The sequence below is a fragment of the Malaclemys terrapin genome, chromosome 1 (genome assembly GCF_027887155.1).
Source record: "Malaclemys terrapin pileata isolate rMalTer1 chromosome 1, rMalTer1.hap1, whole genome shotgun sequence".
NCBI classification, from domain to species: Eukaryota; Metazoa; Chordata; order Testudines; family Emydidae; genus Malaclemys; species Malaclemys terrapin.
In genome coordinates, this window is record NC_071505.1 from 73339226 (window position 1) to 73358658 (window position 19433).

General features: G+C 41.3%; 1 protein-coding gene across 8 annotated transcripts in view; it reads right to left on the minus strand.

The window, feature by feature from the left end:
• PPFIA2 (PTPRF interacting protein alpha 2) overlaps nucleotides 1-19433 on the minus strand; it is a 642959-nt gene that overhangs the window by 17121 nt on the left and 606405 nt on the right. For all 8 annotated transcript variants that reach the window (XM_054027372.1, XM_054027381.1, XM_054027368.1 and 5 more), the window contains 5 exons: nucleotides 17427-17627; nucleotides 13921-13983; nucleotides 12241-12270; nucleotides 2231-2406; nucleotides 1365-1462 (listed from right to left, as the gene is read on the minus strand). In XM_054027372.1, coding sequence (XP_053883347.1) covers nucleotides 1365-1462; nucleotides 2231-2406; nucleotides 12241-12270; nucleotides 13921-13983; nucleotides 17427-17627 — 568 coding nt within the window. The remainder of the gene's footprint in view (nucleotides 1-1364; nucleotides 1463-2230; nucleotides 2407-12240; nucleotides 12271-13920; nucleotides 13984-17426; nucleotides 17628-19433) is intronic.

The following is a 19433-nucleotide window of genomic DNA, read 5'->3' on the forward strand; positions in this document are numbered from 1 at the left end:
ACTGTGCCATCACCCAACAGGCTACAGATGATGCCAACTTTGGCCACACAGTCTTGCAGCCAGCCTGTCCTTGTACTCCAAACCAACGTCCTGTACAACTACTTGTTAGTCACCTACATTGGAATGGACACGTGCAAGCACTCAAAGAAGAAAAAACAGTTACTAATCTTTCTGTAACTGTTGTCCTTCAAGATGTGTTGCATATGTCCATTCCAAAACCCACCCTCCATCCCCTCTTATCGGAGGCAGTTAGTAAGAAGAAACGGAAGGAGAACAGGGTGGGCTGGTGCTATGAACACATGGCACCAGAGGGCATTGGAGCTGACACGATGGATACCACTAGGGGAAATAATTCTGGTAACTGTGCTTGAGGCACAGCAGGGAATTTAACCTTAAGTCCTCAGCATCTATGTAAGTCTTTTGCATTGGAGTATGACACCATCTCTGCTGACGCAAGCACAGACTTGGATGTTACAGTTAATTCTGTCCCACTAGTTCTTGTATTGTCAATTCTTCCAAAGAAAGTTGCACTTGAACTGAACTGAAAATATTCTGGTTTCCTTTAATACTAGGCAATGCTTAAAGGAATCAAAGGATTCACTTCTAATAACAGGAAAAAAAGCCTCACTCTTAAGTGCAAGACCTGTATCTTGAGCTTGCATGCTCTCTAGGAAGCCTTATGTAGGAAAATACTGTTTAACAACTATTACGTCATACAATAAACCTTGTTCTTTGGGAACTAACATTATGGGTCAAGGCCTGACACAAAGTGAAATGGCAAGGTAGTAAATTTGAAAGAGGTGCCTTTTCAGATCTTAAAGACCTGATTTGATTGGAATCCATCCATGTAATTTTATTTAAATATGAGCTGCTTTAAAATGAGGAAACAAAAGCAATGATTTTCTAAAGCCTGATGTTAGGCTCCTAAATTCATGCTTAGGTATTGGCCAGATTTTCAAACGTGCTGAACCCAACAGCTCTCATTGAACAGCACTGGGAACATTCTCAGGCAGTTGGACTTAAGAGTTTTAGGGCCAGTTTCTACTGGCTGACTGGTGCAAAAGGACTGTAGTGGGATCTGGCCCACAGTCCCTGCCTCAAAGAGCTTACGATCCAATTTGGCCAAACACATATACACCAACATATACTTGCAACAACCATTCAGGAATGTGTCCCGGTTTAGCAAAGTACTTAAGCATGTGCTTAACTGTAAGCAAATGCTTAAGTGCTTTGCTGAATAGGCATGGATTCAAATTTGTGCTTAAAGTTAAGCTCATGCTTAAATCATTTGTTGAATTGAAGACTATAGTTTGAAGTGTCACAAAGAAAAAAAAATCACAATACCCATTCCCTGAAACTGTTACCTTTTATTTCATGCTGACTCACTTCTCTTCTTCTTTCCAGTTCTTTTCTGTCATAATTCAGCCTCTTTAAGCACATGATCCCATATTGCAAACTCGTTCTGTTATTTGAGAGAGAAACATTTACTGAGTAACATAAGACATTTAAAAGAAAATAACGTTGTGGATGTGAATGTATTTGAAGTATTTACTACATTTTATATATGGTAGTTCAGTGTGCTCATGTATCAAATCATAGGGGCAAAGAGCCAAAAAATGTAACAGACTAAAAAATGAAATGGGCACAAACAAAAACGAATGGGGTTTAACTAAGTTATCTAGCAGAATTACATTTTACATTAAGAATGTATCCAAAACAGGCCAACAAACTATGTGAACTTAAGTGTTCTGTTGAATCAGGATGTAGGCAGGAAGAGGTGTTTATTGTCAAATCAGACAGTAAAGAATGCATCCTTGCAGGAATGGCTGCCTCCTTTGGTAGATGAACCGACTGCCCACTTGTTTTTTCCACTGTAATCTGAAGTAGCTTAAACATTTTCTTTATCATCATGTTTCTTGTCTACCGTCTTCTGGTGCTGTGCCTTTTAATATATTTTTTTACAATTCATGTAGTGTTACAGTTACATTTATGTATTAAGGCTACTCTCTGCATCATGGAATTGCATTCCATAACTAATCACACTTACAGTTGCTATGTCAAAAGGAACCTCTTTCATTTTCACATAGTTTATTGGTGCTGATTGTTTATATTTTCATGTGGTTGTTTAAAGTTGGAACAACCTTAACACTAAAGCTTTGTTAGCTTAAGCTGCACTGACCATAATATTACATCCACGTGCTCGTTTTGAGCGGCCTTTGTACAAACATACCGATGAAAGCTATCCACCATTTTTAAATGCACGCGGAGATCTTTCTTCGTCAGATGATCTAACATCCTTGCGTCTACCAGGCATTCCATAAAGTAACTTCGGTACTGAGGTAAACCCAGACTGGGGAGCCATTCATTACCAATCCATTCATGGTTCATATCACCATAAGCAAGGGTCTATAGAAAAATAGGAGACTTCACATTTTTACCTATTTGGGTCAATGCCACAGAATGAAGGCAGTGTATCCATCTGCTGTGCCATTTCAAATAGCACTTCACTGTCTAGGAAATTCACACTGCTTTCTGTAGTAATTCTGACAATACTACCATTTGGGCCTCAAATATGTAACTAAACACGATTAGCTCTCTGTATACATAAAATATTTTTGTTAAATACAAATATGATCTCTCAATATCATGTCTACCACCTTTTCGAAATGGAAATTCTAGTTGTAATAAGAAATAATTCATTAGAAAATTCACATCATAGCAAAATCAAGAAAATCAGACATATAGATTGAGGGAATTTTTTTACAAGCACTAAGAGAGTTAGAAGGACAATCCTATTGAATTTCAAAGGGATTTGTTATCCTAATGCACCTATGTGCTTTTAAAAATCCTTCCCTGCATTAACACAAGTGATATAATAAACCTTTAGCGTGAAATTCAGGCAACATTAAAGTGAATGGAAGTTTTGTCGTTGCTTCAATGGGGCCAAGCTTTAGTCCACAGCTTTCTACATCTTATTTCACCAAGCAATTAGCATTATACATTTGTCATCCCTCTGAAACAGTGGTTATTGGTTCTTGGCCAAGCCTGCATACCTGCCTCTGCTTCCAGCACCAGTAACAGTAAGTAGCCAAATGCACACCCCTAACAATATGTTTAAAAGGGTGACTAACACAAATGAAATGCACCTTGTGGGACTATCAATATGTGCATCCTTGACTAAAGAGAAAAAAATCTTTGGAGAATTCCAAAAAACACTACAATTCAGGAATACTTTCTGTGTAGTGAGATTCTAATAGAAAACAAAAGTATGTGTGTAATTGGGTGCCTGCCCCACACTGGGCTCTAAGGGTTTCATAGAGCCCTCAGGAGGCTGTGCAGGAGGCAGCCAATCAGGGCCAATCAGGCCTATATAAAAAGGAAGCTTCAGGGCAAAGGAAGGCAGTTCTTCCTTCAGAGCTCAGGGAGGAAGGACTGTGTCCCTGGAGGGCTGAGAGATCTGCCAGCACCCTGGACAGAGCAGTGCTGCTAGCAGGGACCGGGGAAGCGAGACACAGCTCCTGGCTGGCTGCTGGGTTTGCAAGCCGAGGCCCTGAGGCAAGGAGGATGCTGGGGTCACAAGGAAATGGCCTGACAATTTGCTGCAGTAGCCCTAGTGACTGAACAGCGGAATTCAGGTTCCCCGGAAGTGGGGAGCACAGTGTGTGGCATGGACAGAGGGCTGTGTTGCTGAAGAGGGCACCGTGGTCCTTGGAGAGATGTGGGTCCTAGAGCAGAAGTGATGGCAGCAAGGCACCACAAGAGGAGGGCGCACTGGCAAACTGATCTAATCCCCAGGACAGCCAGCAGGAGGTGCCACAGTGGTGAGTGAACCCCGTTACAGAGTGTGATTGTAAATGCACATTGAACTACTTTTGTATGGTTTATTTGAAGTATATAATCCATATTTTAGAAAGAGAGAGATTCTGCCTTCACTAGTGCTCTGTACAATCCCATTGAAGACAACCTAAAAAATGCAGGACATTTTTATTTATTTATTTTTTTAGAATCTCTCACTTCTCATAATAAAACACATTTTTGTGACCATTGTTTGTTATGGCAATAGTTTCCTGTCTTATACTTAGATGGTAACAAACTCTTGGGTCCGAAATTGTCTTTTAGTTATGTGTACATCGTGAAGAACAAAAGAGGGCTCTGATCCCTGACTGGGGTGACTAGTCACTACTCCAATATAAACAAATAATAAATCAATCATCTGGAGTTGTGAAGAGCAGAAATGGGCCTACAGAAGCCTACTACAAGAAACTAGAATTTGGAAAAAATAATTCCTGCACTTGTTCTTGATTAGTAATATTATTGTTATAGCTAACAGAAGACTATTGATAAAACTGAATTAGAGGAATTAGGTGCTCAAAGTTCTGTTCTTTCAGATACTGAAATGATATTTTGGCTCATTTTGATTAGAAGTAGAAGTGATGCCTACATATGTATTAAAGGATGAAATTGCATGTCTTTTACAGCCAAATAAAGATTAGTCTGCAAAAGGCATGCAGGTATATTGTTTCTTTTTTTGTGTTCCAGTTGTTTTGTAAAGTGTGTTGGTTTTCAGAACTGGAAACTATACACAGCAAGGAAATAATAAAAAAAATGTCTGTCTGGTACTGCTTATCAAATATCTGTAATGGATAATCACAATAAACTTAATAGTAGTGAATATACAACTTCGAAGTTTAACACTCATCTACATTAAAATTATGTAGCACAAAATTGGATTCTGACAAATATAACTGTAGAAATGATTTACTTCATTGCTTACATTATCTACGTGCTTGGCAGCTAGTTGTGAGCTACATGTTCTAATGGCAATTTTTGCATAACAGTGCAACTGTTTACTTTAAAATGCCAGGCTTTTTTCTCCTTGAGATAAACCACAAGCCATCAAGATGATTTAACTTTTGATGTTAATGTCAAATTGGTATAACATCAACGGCCGTATGATGTTACAGTTTTGCTCAGTGGCCAATGTCGTCGTAAACTTTGAAACCCAATTTTAGCTTCACTCAAGTGAAGAATATTCAAACACCAATATTTGTTTCTAAAAAGAGTCTACTGTGCCTAAAGTAAATACATAAAAACAAACACTGATGTTCAAGAGGAACACTGTGTTTCTTGCTATTACAAAGTATATATATATATATATTACCTTTCTACATAAATAGTCTTCCCTTAGCTGCTGACACCTACAGTAGTACTTTGCTGTCACCCTCTTTTTAGTTGGATATTTTTTTCACTGAAATCCACACATTTACATGAACCAAATGCAAACATTTCATTTGCCTCTAGCTGCTTTATTTACACCACTACCTTGGAAAAAGTTAATTGAATTTCCTGTAAATGTAAAGAGGTTGCTCTTTCAAGTGTAAAATATAATGAAGGGAGTATCCATGCTGAGCTTGCTCAGGGAAGCTGCACATTCACCTCTGGTGTAGCGGTCTGATGCAAAGCCCTCCGCCCCATTCTATGGGGGAGCGGGCAAGCAGGGGGAGTAGTCATGCTGTGGGTTGTCTTTGCACCTTTTGCAGGACATGGGGGAAAAGGCTCTGTGCTGCCCCCAAATGGCTAGTATGAAAAGGAGTGGACAGGAGGTGGTGGCATGAGATCAAAATGTATGTGTACTCTATGAACCTTGGGATGGGGGAGAATTAGCCTCTGTCAGTTACCATCAAAGAAAAAAAACCCTGTATTTAATTAATTAGTAAGAGGGACTTATTGACTATCACATTTGGTTTAATACTTGAACTCGGGACAGTGAGACCCTAATTAGAATTCAAAAACATCTTAAAACAAGGAAGCTAGTCCTTTTGATGTAGGGAGAGAACGCTAACCTAACCTTGGGTTAAGAAGACAGAGGGGGACTTGAACAGTTACACACGTGGAAAAAGACTTCCTAACCAAGTTGTATATGTGACATTATGCCCCATATTCTTCATAGAAATATTGTTATGAGATGAATGTGGCAAAACTAAGATATATTTTATGCAAGATGGGTCATGTGAGATATCAGTGGAAAGGTTATGATTTACTGAATGTGATTATCCAATTTGTATGCATGTATCATTTCTGTATCTGAAGTTAGGTATATTGACTATGTAGCAATTACAACTGTGTGTGTACTTGGGGGAATGCCCATCAGACAGTAGGCAATGAGCCTTGATGGGCCATTAAGAAGGACAAAAGAACTTTCAAGATACTAATCTCCCGCCTTCCTGAGAAGCTTCCTGGAATGTTGCTTTGACACTAAAAGGTCATGTGACCATGTCACATGGTACAGGGTCCCATCTTGAGCTGGTATTTTTCCACTGGAAGGGGGTGGGCTAGGAAACAAAAGATTCCTGCCATATGTAAATCCTATTTAAGGCAGGGGAGTGAGTTAATCTAGGCTCTTCTCCACTGCCTCCCCACCCAAGAAGGAAGTCTGCTGAAAACACCTGAAGAAACAAGGAACTAAGCTGGGGAGGGGTGCAGGGGACTGAGTCCAGGTGAGACAGATCAGCCTGTAAGAGGAATTCCTGGAGATTTAAGCTGCAAGCAGTGCAGTTTACCTTAAAAAAAAACAAAACTGCCACCTGCTTGAAACAACATTTAGGGTGAGAAATTACAATTTGTAGCCAATTTCTTTAATGTATCCAGCCTAGTTTGCGTTTTTTTATTTGCTCAGTAATCTGCTTTGTTCTGTTTGCTATCTCTTCTAGTCACTTAAAATTGACCTTTTGTAGTTAATAAATTTGTTTTTGTTTTCTAAAACCCAGTTTGTGGAACTTATAACTTGGGGCGGTGGGGGGGGGGGGAAAGAGTTGTGCATATCTTCCTCCACTTTGAGGGAGGGGGCGAATTTATGAGTTTGCACTATATCGATCTCTATACAGTGCAAGACAATACAATTTTTGGTTTGCATCCCAAAGGAGGTGTGCACTTGGGTGCTGGGTAATCCTTGAGATGATTCTTCCCACACAGAGCTGATCTCAGTGTCTCTGTGACCATTTGCAGCTGGGTGTGTCCCTACTTGTGTGTGCTGGAGAAGGCTTAAGGTCCTGGCACAGCCGAACAGGGTGAGGGAGCCCAGGCTGGTGGAATGGGCAGGCTCAGTGGGACCCTAGCACATCAAGTGGTGCCCTGGAAGGGGTATCCAACCTATCACAGTATACAGATAAAATTATGGGCAAATCAAGGGCTTGTCCTCACTAGAGTTTTTTTTACCTTGCGTCAATTGCTTGTAAACCACAACATTTGTAGCCTGGTATATGTATTTAGGAAGTGTCCAGAGTATCCTTTATCAAGGTGTTAACTACCTGGAGTTAATTAGAATCATAGAATCATAGAATATCAGGGTTGGAAGGGACTTCAGGAGGTCATCTAGTCCAACCCTCTGCTCAAAGCAGGACCAATTCCCAACTAAATCATCCCAGCCAGGGCTTTGTACAATGAATGGATATTAAACAATAGAGCAGATAATTTCAAAGCACTGGACATGAACAATTCTCATTGTCAAGATGCTGATCATGGTTTGAATTTGGGAGGGGATATGTGGCAGTCCAATATACACACAGCTTCCCGGAGCTGCCACCTTGTTATTTTGAGTCTCAGCTTCTTTTAAGAAGTCTCTAGCTATTTTTTCAATTTTTTCAAAATGTAACCCAAGTGTAACTGATGTATGAAAACAACAGAGTCTGGTGGCACCTTAAAGGCTAACAGATATGGTGCCACAAGAGTCTTTGTTGTTTTTGGAGATACAGACTAACACTGCTACCCCGGATACTTGATGTATGAAAGTTCGCCTGAGTCTGCAACCAGCCTGCAACAATAGCTCTGAACTGTGGTATTAATTTCAATGAGGGTGATTATTCAGAGGCAAAATGATGATAATTAAAATGTTGCTATTGTGAACTATCTCACTGCTGATTCTGTGTAAGAAAGACGGACTAGTATATTATGAAGATCTGTGGCAAATCTAGTGAGTAGAGCTTGGTTTGTGAGTATAGTTTGGAAAGGTACCACTAATTTTTTCAGTTTGCCCCCTAAAGTTAATAGGTATAATAGCTAAAATGATGATGCAGAGGTTGACACCTATTCATGAGCATGAACTGGGTATATATGAAGGGATGTGTCATACGCTGAGGGAAAGAGGGATGCCAAAACGGAGCGAGAGACCTGACAGCAGCTGGACAGACACAGAAGTCCAAGAATATAAATATTTGATTCTCTGATCTATCTGAAACCATAAACTTGTGCTCTAAATAGGCAAGGCTGCTTGTAGATTAAAATCTATGATTTATATAATTTTACCTTGGATTTTCTCTCCATTTTCTAATAAAACTTCTAATAAAATCCTGTTATTTCGTGTGAGTGTGATGAATTTCAGATAAGCATACTGCAGCCAGTCTTACGAATTAGCTAAAAGTGGGTCCAGTTCTAGTCAATCTCTTCGTACATGATTTGGATAATGGTATAGAGAGTACATTTAAAAAGCTTGTGGGCAATACCAAGCTAGAAGGGATTGAAAGCGCTTTGGAGGACAGGATTAGAATTCAAAATGATTTGGACAAACCAAAGAAATGATTTGAAGTAAATAGAATGAAATTCAATAAGGACAAATGCAAAGTACCCCACTTAGGAAGGAATAATCAATTGCACAAATAGAAAATGGGAAATGACTGCCTAGGAAGAAGTACTGCAGAAAAGGATCTTGGGTTATAGTGGATCACAAACTGAATATGTCAACAATATAACACTGTTGAAAAAAATGAACATCCTTCAGGGATGTATTAGCAGGAGTGCTGTAAGTACAGTGGTGCAAGCAGGGCCGGCTCCAGGCACCAGCATTCCAAGCAGGTGCTTGGGGCGGCAATCTGCAAGGGGCGGCAATCCAAGTGTTTTTGCCGCCATAGCAGGGCGCCGAATTGCCACCGCGGACAGCGGGGGCAGTCCGTGTGCCGTTAGGGCAGCATGCGCGTTGCTGCGGCAATTCGGCGGCAGCTTCTATGGTCAGCTGCCCGCGGCGGCAATTCGGTGGCTTCTGACTTCCGGCTGAAGACAGAAACTGCCGCCGAATTGCCACCGCCGCGGAAACGCGCGTGCTGCCCTAATGGCACATGGACTGTCCCCGCCATCCGCGGCGGCAATTCAGCGCGCTGCTTGGGGTGGCAAAAACAGTAGTTGCCCTGGGTGCAAGTAAGCAGGTACGGTCAGGTACACTGTACCATTAAGATATTTATTGCCAGTACGTTGTACCAGAAAGAACCATTTTCAGAACTGCAAGGCTCCCAGGAACTGCAGCTGTATCACCCCCAGCCCCACCCACAGCCCTTCCACACAGCTGCGTCTCCTGTCTAGGGTCTGTACAGCCCCGCCGGAGGTCAGGGCTGGGGGCAGTACAGTTGCACTGGAGGTGCTGTCAGCATGGGGCCGCCAGTGCTCCTTTTGCCCCTGCGGTTCCCGGGAGCCCTGCAGTTCAGAAATCCGTATGCGGCGCAACGGGATGACAGAGCCCACCCCAGTAACGTGGGATGGGGAGAGCATGGGGGGCTAGGGGCAGGGAGGAGTCACATGGGCGGTTACATGCCCCCCCCATTAGCTGTTGCCCCCCTTTGTGTCCCTCCCATGAGTTGCCTAGACGTACCGATAAGAATTAAAATCTACTTGCACCACTGTGTATATAAGACACGAGAAGTAATTCTTCCACTCTACTCAGTACAGATAAAGCCTCAACTGGAGTATTGTGTCCAGTTCTGGGCATCACACTTTGGGAAAGATGTGGATAAATTGGAGAAAACCCAGAGGGGAGCAACAAAAAATATTAAAGGCCTAGAAAACATGACCTATGAGGAAAGACTGTTTGTTTAGTCTGGAGAAGAGAAGACTGAGAGGGGACATGATAACAGTCTTCAAGGGGGGAGGGATAACTCAGTGGTTTGAGCATTGGCCTCCTAACCCAGGGATGTGAGTTCAATCCTTAAGGGGGCAATTTGGGGCAAAAATCTGTCTGGGGATTGGTCCTGCTTTGAGCAGGGGGTTGGACTAGATGATCTCCTGAGGTCCCTTCCAACCCTGATATTCTATGATTCTAAGTATGTAATTATTATAAAAAGAGGAGGGTGATAAATTGTTCTCCTTATCCAGTGAGCACAGGACAAGAAGTAATGGGCTTAAACTGCAACAAGGGAGATTTAGTTCAGACATTAGGAAACATTTCCTAACTATATGGGTAGTTATGCACTGGAACAAGTCACCTAGGGAGGTTGTAGAATCACTGTCCTTGGAGATTTTTAAAAACAGGGCAGACAAACACCTGTCAGGGATGACCTAGATAATACTTAGTCCTTCCTCAGCATAGGAGACTGGACTAGATGACCTACTGAGGTCCCTTCCAATCCTACAATACGGTGATCTATGATTTAAATGGACTTGGTAATATATGGTGTGGTTTTCAAATAAAATAATAATAATTAATAAAAAAATCTTTGAAACTGTGTAATATACTGAAAAGCTTCTACATTAATGGTTCAGCTCCAAGAACGAGCACAATTCCCTTGATAGCTGTGTCATCTCAGCATGCTGCACTTTGGGTTATCAAAGTGAAGCCAGTCTGCTCTGACTGTTGATCCTAAACACAATTTGCAAAGGGTATTCTTTCTAGTAGTTCCTGGGCATTTAGCCTTTAGTGTAATTAATAGGGCCTTTCAGCTTCCATATGTGAAGTACATGATGGTTATAGACTTTACGTGCAGAGCATCTAGGCCCAGATTTTTAGAGATATTTAGGCACCTAACTTCCATTGATTTCAATGGGAGTTAGGTGCCTAAATACCTTTAAAAATCTGATCCCGTATCCTATAAATGACACACACAAAGAACCTCCAAAAATGTATGTAAAAATTGTGCAGGCACTTGATTGTACCTTCAGTTACCCCTGCAGCACATACATATAAATGAGGATCCAAGTTTACTATGAACCCACTACAGGATGGTGTCAGGATGCCTCCAGCTGACCTATCATCCTTTCTCCCCCATAGTTTACTGATTGTTTCGTCATGACGGGGGAGCATGCCATCTCTGTGACTTGGATGGCCTTCCACAGACACTGGTAACCAGAACAAGAGAGGTCTTTTCTGTACTGGCAGGGTTTGAAAGACATTGCCAGTAGGAACAGGAACTGTACCTGTACCCTTCACAATAGCCTGACATTAATAGCCCATCTGGATAAGCAGCACATAAACTCAGTGTGTTGTGACCTAATTGCCCCAAACTTGGGCATGCATTTAGGAAAAGGTATGCTAAGGACAGCGTGGGAAGGACATGAGGCATGCAGGGCCTTACTACTGACTACATGTACACAGGCCCACCGACAGCAATTCCGGGCCCCAGGGCAGACCACGCAGTGGGCCTGAGCTGCTGCCGACTGCGCTGCTGGTGCTCAGCAAGCTGCTGAGCATGCTCTTCCGCACGGCCAGGGCTTCTACAGGCCGGGTCAGCTGCCTTTGCCGCTGCCGGTACCACCCCACGCGCACCTAGGAGCCCTGTGGCTTGCCCAGGCAATTTAACAGGGCCCAGGGCTCCCGGCCACCGGTACTGCAGCAGCGGCCAGGGGCCCCTGGGCCCTTTTAAATCGCCCAGGCTGCTGGGTAATTGCCCCCTTTGGCCTCCCCTGTTGGCGTGCCTGCATGTACATCCCCCATCCCTCGTGAGCAAACACGTTTCTAACCAATACCGGTATGGCTGGGACCTGCATCTTGCTGGTGTCGAGGTCATGTAGCAGACATACTCATTCTTTATGAGCATTAGGGACTGCAGAGTAACAAGGCATTTGCAGCCATTGCCATTAATCTGCTTACTAGTGTGTTGTGTTTTACTTCCTCATCATCCCAAGCAAAAGCAAATCATAAAAGTGCATAGAATGGATATGTGTGCAAAGTATATATGCACAAAATAAAGGATTGTGTTGAGTCTCCTTAAAATATCTGGTTACAAAAGCTCATAGCAATTTCTATAAAGGAAAATATTTGCTGCAAATATGCTGTCTATGTTTTATGTAACAAACCTGCCTAGAAAAGAGTTTCTTTGAATTAAAAATGTAAAAAATACTCGTTATACTTAAACTAGTAGGAGGAAATCACAGCATTAGATTCATACAATAGCTGATAAAATGTTACAAAGTTTTCTATTACTATGTTAATGAAATTATTCTTAGTCTTCCATCCCCAAAAGTGTAAAGTCAAAAGATTCATACCTGGGCCCAGCTGCCTTCCTCAGACTCTTTCTGTATTATTAGCAAGGAGCCATTAGAAAAGCAGGTAAAAATACAAAAAACACAAGTCAAGAAGCAAAAGGTGATTATAATGCAAATGTTAACAATTCTAGTACAAAGAAAAATGCTGATAATGCATTTGACCTAGTGTCAATGGCAAACTGCTTAACTAAACTACAAAACTGACACCATAATAATTAAGGTTGAGTAAATAACTTCTTAGTACTGACAAATCAAGAAAATATTAAAGATATAAAAAAACCTTCATAGTTTTGTGAAATTTTACAAGTTCATCTCAAACTCCCTTACAAAAGCAGCTACTAAAGTCAAAATTTTGCCATTTTGCCTCAACATATTGCAAATTAGGGGTAACCCAATGTTTTGTTCTGCAAAGTCTCAAAACATTCATAATGTAAAGCTGCGTTTACAGGCAGAATGGTTGAAATTTTGCCCTGATTCAGATCTGTGAAGACTTGTAAAGCTCTCGTGTTTGACTTGCACATACTCAACGGGCAAAGTAACAGTTTCATTCAATTCTGTTAACGGTAACATTTTGTACAACACACTGCAATAAAGCCACTCACTTTCTTGTACCAAAAGTATGTTGTTTTTTCCTGGTCAATTTTCCAGGGCTAGCTCTGTTTGTTGGTGCTAAAGGTGTTGTTATTGTGTTAGTGTTTTCTTTACCAATAATGATAAAGCTGAGAGGCAGCTTGGTTGTAAAAAATAATTGGTAAGGAAATCACTCCGTGAAATTTATAGTGAATATGTAAAACATTATAGCAAATGAAAATGTGAAACAAATCCATCTTTGCTGCATTAAAATGTAGATTTAGCACCTCCGCTGCCATTTATGGGCTGGGCTAACCATAAATTATTCTGAATTGAAGATAAGGTTTCATACATCTTTCTTTTTAAGCTTAGTTAATTGCTTACAAACATGGTATCATGCTGGGATAGAACAACCTTACGTTTGAAAACAAAAATATAATTCTAACTCTGAGGTTTTGGGGAATGAAAAAAATCTGAGCCATTGATTGGGGGATACATATTGCCATACATTTTAAGTCTCTACCAAAATCAGTAAGATATTTGCCAAAAAATCAATGGCACAATAGTCACCCTAAGTCCCAGAAATGTGAACAACTTGGTCTGGTTTTCAAAGAGAGAATTCTAGCTAAAGCATTTTTGTCCTGATTACATACTGTTTAGGCTTCCTCTAGATTGACATCTCTCAGCGTCATCATTATTACAAACTTCTATTTAAAGTGATACTAGCAAGGAGGCTTAGGGGCAAGGGCAGTACTGAAACTGCTATAGACTCATTTTTAACAGACTAGATTTCAAATTGACAGTGTTCCCTTATATTAAACACTCTTCCTTCATATTCAACAGAGCGTGACATTCAAATTAATGTTTCAGAAAACAGAACTACAGCTGTACAGTGAAACTTCAGTACTGTGTGCAAGTTAATATAGTCTCTGTGACTGTAATACATTTGGTATTTTATATTTTAGGGAACTGTTATGTTTTTTCTAACTTTATATTTGAGAAACAGTCTACAGGTGATCTGACAATTGTAAACAACTACATACACTTCAGTTGTGTTCTTGGCATTAAAATAAATATCACTGTTGTTTAAATAAAATCGGAAAGACTAACCGTTTTGGCTGGAGCTGCAAGATTTTCCATTTCTTCATGGGTCACCCAAACATTGCCTGAGGGCTGTTAACAAGGCCCACAGGGAAGCAGGCAGAATCCACATTAGGTAAGCAGTGTTAAAGAAGAAAGGCAGCACCACTGTAAGTTAACAGCGTATAGCATCACAATCAGCACAACCATGTTCTTGCCTCAATCGAACTGCAACTAGAGAGAACTTTAGACAACTTGCTTTACATCTTTCTTCACTAAGATCTTAACAGATGATTGTTTATTAACCAGAAGTGGTGAATGAAATGTCTTATTCCTAATGTGGTGGAAATTCTCTGAATACCATTAAAAAGGGAAGAATAACAGTTAAAGCAAGTATATCACACAAAGAGCCGACGTTAGCTTTTATGTGGTAACTGAGTCCTGAGGAGAGTTCTAATGTGGTGATGAATTTCCAGCCTAAAAATTCTGCACACATACTGCAGTTGCATTGTGATGTAACATAAGATCCCTTTCCCTACAGTTCTGTACGTCAAACATTCTTGAAGAATTTCTTTTAAAAATGTTCGCTTTTCCCCCTCATTCCATTGTTTTTAATAAGGGTAAGAGTCTGACTTGCCCCCGTGAGACCAGGCAGGGAAGTAAGGGGGTTTAAGAGCTGGCTGAGCACACAAGGTCATAGGCTGCAGTAAATTAACTTTCTTCTGGAGAAAGAGAGGTCAGAGGACTTCTGACTCACGGTACAGCTGCGTGCCATCCATCCCTCAGGGCTAAGTGCAAAAAGCCCAATCTACCCTAATATTTCCAGCCTGAATATGTGACATCTCATCAGGTAAATGTCAATGCTTTTCTTGAGCTGTGTAACTATATATTTTAAAGGTGCCTCAGTAATGGGAATAGAGAAACCGAGATGTTCAGGGTAAAATTTGACTTTCAATGAAACTCAGATTTCTCAGTGCCTGAGCCACTTTTGAAAATGGTACTTAGGTGTGTTTGTTTGAAAATTTACCCTAAGTCATCATGGTTTTTGCTATTGTCTTCAATGAGAGCAAGATTCATCCTTGAATGAGGAAAGCCATCAGATTTTGAGTACATATGCCAGATTTTTAGGGCCAGGTTACTGATAGCAGTACCTTGGATAGTACCACTTCAAGAAGGAGCACTCTGAGTAGTAGAAATCATCTCATTGGAGGAATAAGGTCCTCCTCAAAGTAAGAGTAACAGAATTTGGCCCTTAGCAGTTACTGGAATAGCTGACATATTTTGATTGCATACATAAAGCTCTAAAAGATGTTTAAATATCATAGGGATCAAAAACCACCAGTATGGGCACTCTATAGAAAAACTGATTGTGCAGATCAAGTGGTGCAAATTGTATATGACATCATACTGACAGCAGAAAATTGAGCAGTGCTGTAAAAAATCTTATAGCCACCTGATCATGCAGTGACTTACAACTACTGTTTGTTCAAGATACATTTCACTAAGACAGATAAAATTCACTTGCTCAGATCTGTGTCTGCAATTGTTTCCTTATATTATGTTACTCAGCAATAGATTTAAAATTTATGTGCAACACAGTTCATTATCATTGAGCATTTAAAATATGGAAATTAAGAAGTTAAGAATATGGAAGTTAAGAGAAGGTAGAGAAATATTCAAAAATCCTCACTGTTCAAACAATCTCTTCAATGGAAGAACAAGTGTAATATATTACACTGCACATTTAAAAATCCCCTTAATTCTGTCTCCATATTTCAGCCCAGCTTCCACTTATAGACCTGAAAACAATTTACATAAAACTAACTGTACTTGTATTTGCATCTGACTAAACTTAACATGTAGCAGAGGCTACAAAATAGCTTAATCTCTAGAAAGTTCAAAACTCACTTTGCAGACTCAAGAGGTTTGTATACAGGGGTTTGAATAAGCATCCAGACTTTTGGATGCTGATCCAAACCAAGGCTCAGTGCCAGGGGCGGCTCTATGTATTTTGCCGCCTCAAGCATGGTAGTCAGGCGGCTTTCGGCGGTGCGCCTGCGGGAGGTGTGCTGGTAATGCGGATTCGGCGGCATGCCTACGGGAGGTCCACCGGTTCCACACCTTCGGCGTACCCGCCGCCGAATTGCCACCGAAGCCGCGGGACCAGTGGACCTCCCGCAGGCACGCCGCCGAAGGCAGCCTGACTGCCGCCCTCACGGCGACCGGCAGGCCGCCCCAGGCATGTGCTTGCTGCACTGGTGCCTGGAGCCGCCCTTGCTCAGTGCCCAAATGGAGAAGGGAAAGTGTTAGTATTCCAATGTCCCCCCTTCCCAGGTAGCATGTTGCCCCGGACCCCTTTCATTTTCAATCAGCTTCCCCTTTTCTGACAGGAAAATACTATACAGCATAGGGAGATAAAATACTTATACTTATACTATCCTTAAATTTGAGTGTTGTCTTAGGTTTTTCCATTTCTTTCTTTTCTCTCCTCTTCTCTCACTTTGATTCATTTGCTTCATCTCTTTTTCCTGCTGCCTACTGTTCTCCTCTCTTGACTTTCTTTCTACCCTTTTTTCCTTCAGGGTCTCTATCTCTCAGCCTTTTCCCTTCACCTCTTCTGCACAATTCCCATCAGTCCAAGCTCCTTTTCTCTTTCTCTGACCTCCAATATCTCTTTCTAGGCCCGCTTTCTCACCTTACTTCCAGTCATCTATTTCTTAGTGTTCACCATCTGTCTCATGATTCTTTCCCTTCCTAACTCCCATTCTTTATTTCTTTCCCCACCAGCATGGCCCCTTTGTTCTCCGTCTCCCCACCTCCATGCACACTCTTACCATAACACACACAGGATTCTCACCCTCTCAAATTCACATCCATTTCTCACCTTTGTTCTCTTTCAAACAGGCTTCTTCCCATCACTTTCATTCTCTCTTCTATATGAACTCTTCTCCTGCCTGCTCTCTCTCCTCCCATCACCCACACCATTATACACAGAAAATAAAACACTTTCTATCTCTCTTCCTTCTTCTCACTACATAGCCACATACTCTTGGTGCCTCTCCTAGGAAGGAAAGATAAGCAGGAGGATACAGCAGATCCAGGCTGGGGGATAACTGAAAAAGGTAGAAGGAGGGAGAGGCAAGAATATTCTATGGGAGGAAAGAGCCAGGGCAGGAAAAGTATCTGGTTCATTTGGGGAGAGGATGTGACTTGGAGAAAGGGGAAAATAGAATACCTGCAAAAGTACAAGTAAGTTTCCAAACATTAGGTATCTATGGATAGCATGTGTGAGCATTTTGAGGTTTGCCCTTCTCTCATATTGATCACTGAGGTAATTTCAAGGTTAATCAGAAGCACAATGTTAAAAATGTATTTTTTACAGGAAAGTATCAGTGATCAACAAGCAAGGAAAGGCACTTCCATTCTCTTCAGGACAATTCAGACTGATTTTGATTTGGTTTGTACTACACAACTTTTGCTATGGATTTTGATATAGTGTCAAGTATGAGAAAGAAAGTTAGCTGAACGTGACTCACTGTTCTAGAAGTGGGAGGAGCTGATGGACTCGTAAGTGATACCATCTCCTGGATTGCTAGTCGGAGCTTTAAGCGATGGAGAGGGTTGCTGATTCCAATTTCTCTCTGAATCTCAGTATCAGACAAAGCAGACATTATGGCTCCACTCTTCACATTTGCACGGCAAGCAGCAACATACCATGCAGGCATTCCCAACCACAGCTGTTGAGAAAAAAGTCACCAGTTTAAGACACTAGAACTAAATTTCTGAGATTTCATACATGATTTAGTTATTAAGACACCTGCCACGTGAATTACTATGGTAATACTCAAGCACTCAAATCACCAGTTTGTGAAAGGCCCTTTTGCGCATGCAGATTCAGGCACTGCACAGGCAAAAGTGTGATCAAAAAGTGATTTTGATGTTGTGAAATGGCTTCGGAATTCTGGACCTGAGCACGACTGGAGATTTCACGTTAGCTCTCTAGTGTTCCATAACCATACCAGGAATGTCGAATACAGGCATGTTTCTTAGGGTATGTCTATATTCCAGCTTGAGGAGACATACCTGCACTAGCTCAATGACAGCTAGTGTGTGGAACATTGAGTATACCCACAACAGCATGAGCCACTGATAGGGTAGCTTACCTAACATCTTGGATGGGTTGTGCTCAGCGTGGCTAGCCCCTTGCGCCATGGCTGCTACACCCTATTTTGAGTGTGCTAGATCAAAAAGTGCTAGCACAGGTATGTTTCCTTGAACTGGAACATAAGAATGACCATACTGGGTCAGACCAAAGGTCCCTCTAGCCCAGTATCCTGTCTTCCGACAGTGGCCAGTGCCAGGTGCCCCAGAGGGAGTGATGGCAACAGGCAATGATTAAGTGATCTCTCTCCTGCCATCCATCTCCACCCTCTGACAAACAGAGGCTAGGGACACCATTCCTTACCCATCCTGGCTAATAGCCATTAATGGACTTAACCACCATGAATTTATCCAGTTCTCTTTTAAATGCTGTTATAGTCCTAGCCTTCACAACCTCCTCAGAATTTACATCTCCAGCTCAAAGTGTAGACATATGCGAAGTGTTTTCAGAGCCACTCAAAATCCCTGCCTGCAAAAGTCCTACTATTCTTTTCCTGACCTCTTATGAGCAGAGACTGACCATAAGATTGAACTGTGCTCAACTGTTTTGCATTCTTCTAGGCATACAAAAACACACTGCCTGTTGTTTCACCTTATTGTGATTGCAAGAACACCTAGGTCTTCTTATCCACAGGAAAGAATTCCATATTAAAGAAATACATATGTGAACCCTCTAAAACACGGTCCTCCCAAAAACCCAAACACCCTCCCGCAAAATCCAGGGAGCTCCTAGTCACAGTATGAAATACATTCAATTATAATGAAATGTGCAGAAGGAGGACCAAAAGACATAAATCGACAACATTTTCAGACATGACTAGTGATTTTGGGTGCCCAACTTGAGAAATTTGTACTTTTCAAATATAAGGTGTAAAAAAGCATGTTTCAAATGAATGCATTAGCTACTGGTAGTGTACAAACATTCTTTTCTGTTCTGTTTCCTATACCACACCCATCAGCATGGAACTGAGTGCCTGCTGAGCACCCATAATACCGTACCATTTAAGGATTACATTTTCAAGATTGTTCACTAATTTTGGGTGTCCAGTTCAGAATACTAGGTCTGGATTTTCATAGATTAATAGATTCCAAGGCCAGAAGTGTCCACTGTGAACTAGTCTGATCTCCTGCCTAACACAGGCCATAGAACTTCCCTAAAATAATTCCTGTTTGACTTAGAAGAATTCCTGTTTGAGTTAGAACAATTCCTGTTTGAACTAGAAACATTTTCATAGGTGCTAAGCATCTGCTGCTCTATCTGCAGTAAATGGGAGCGTCACATGCGCCACACCTCTGAAAAATCATGTTCTGTGTGTCTCAAGTTGAACATTCAAAATTAACATATAATTTTGAAAATGTAACTCTAAATCCTCTCCAATGTC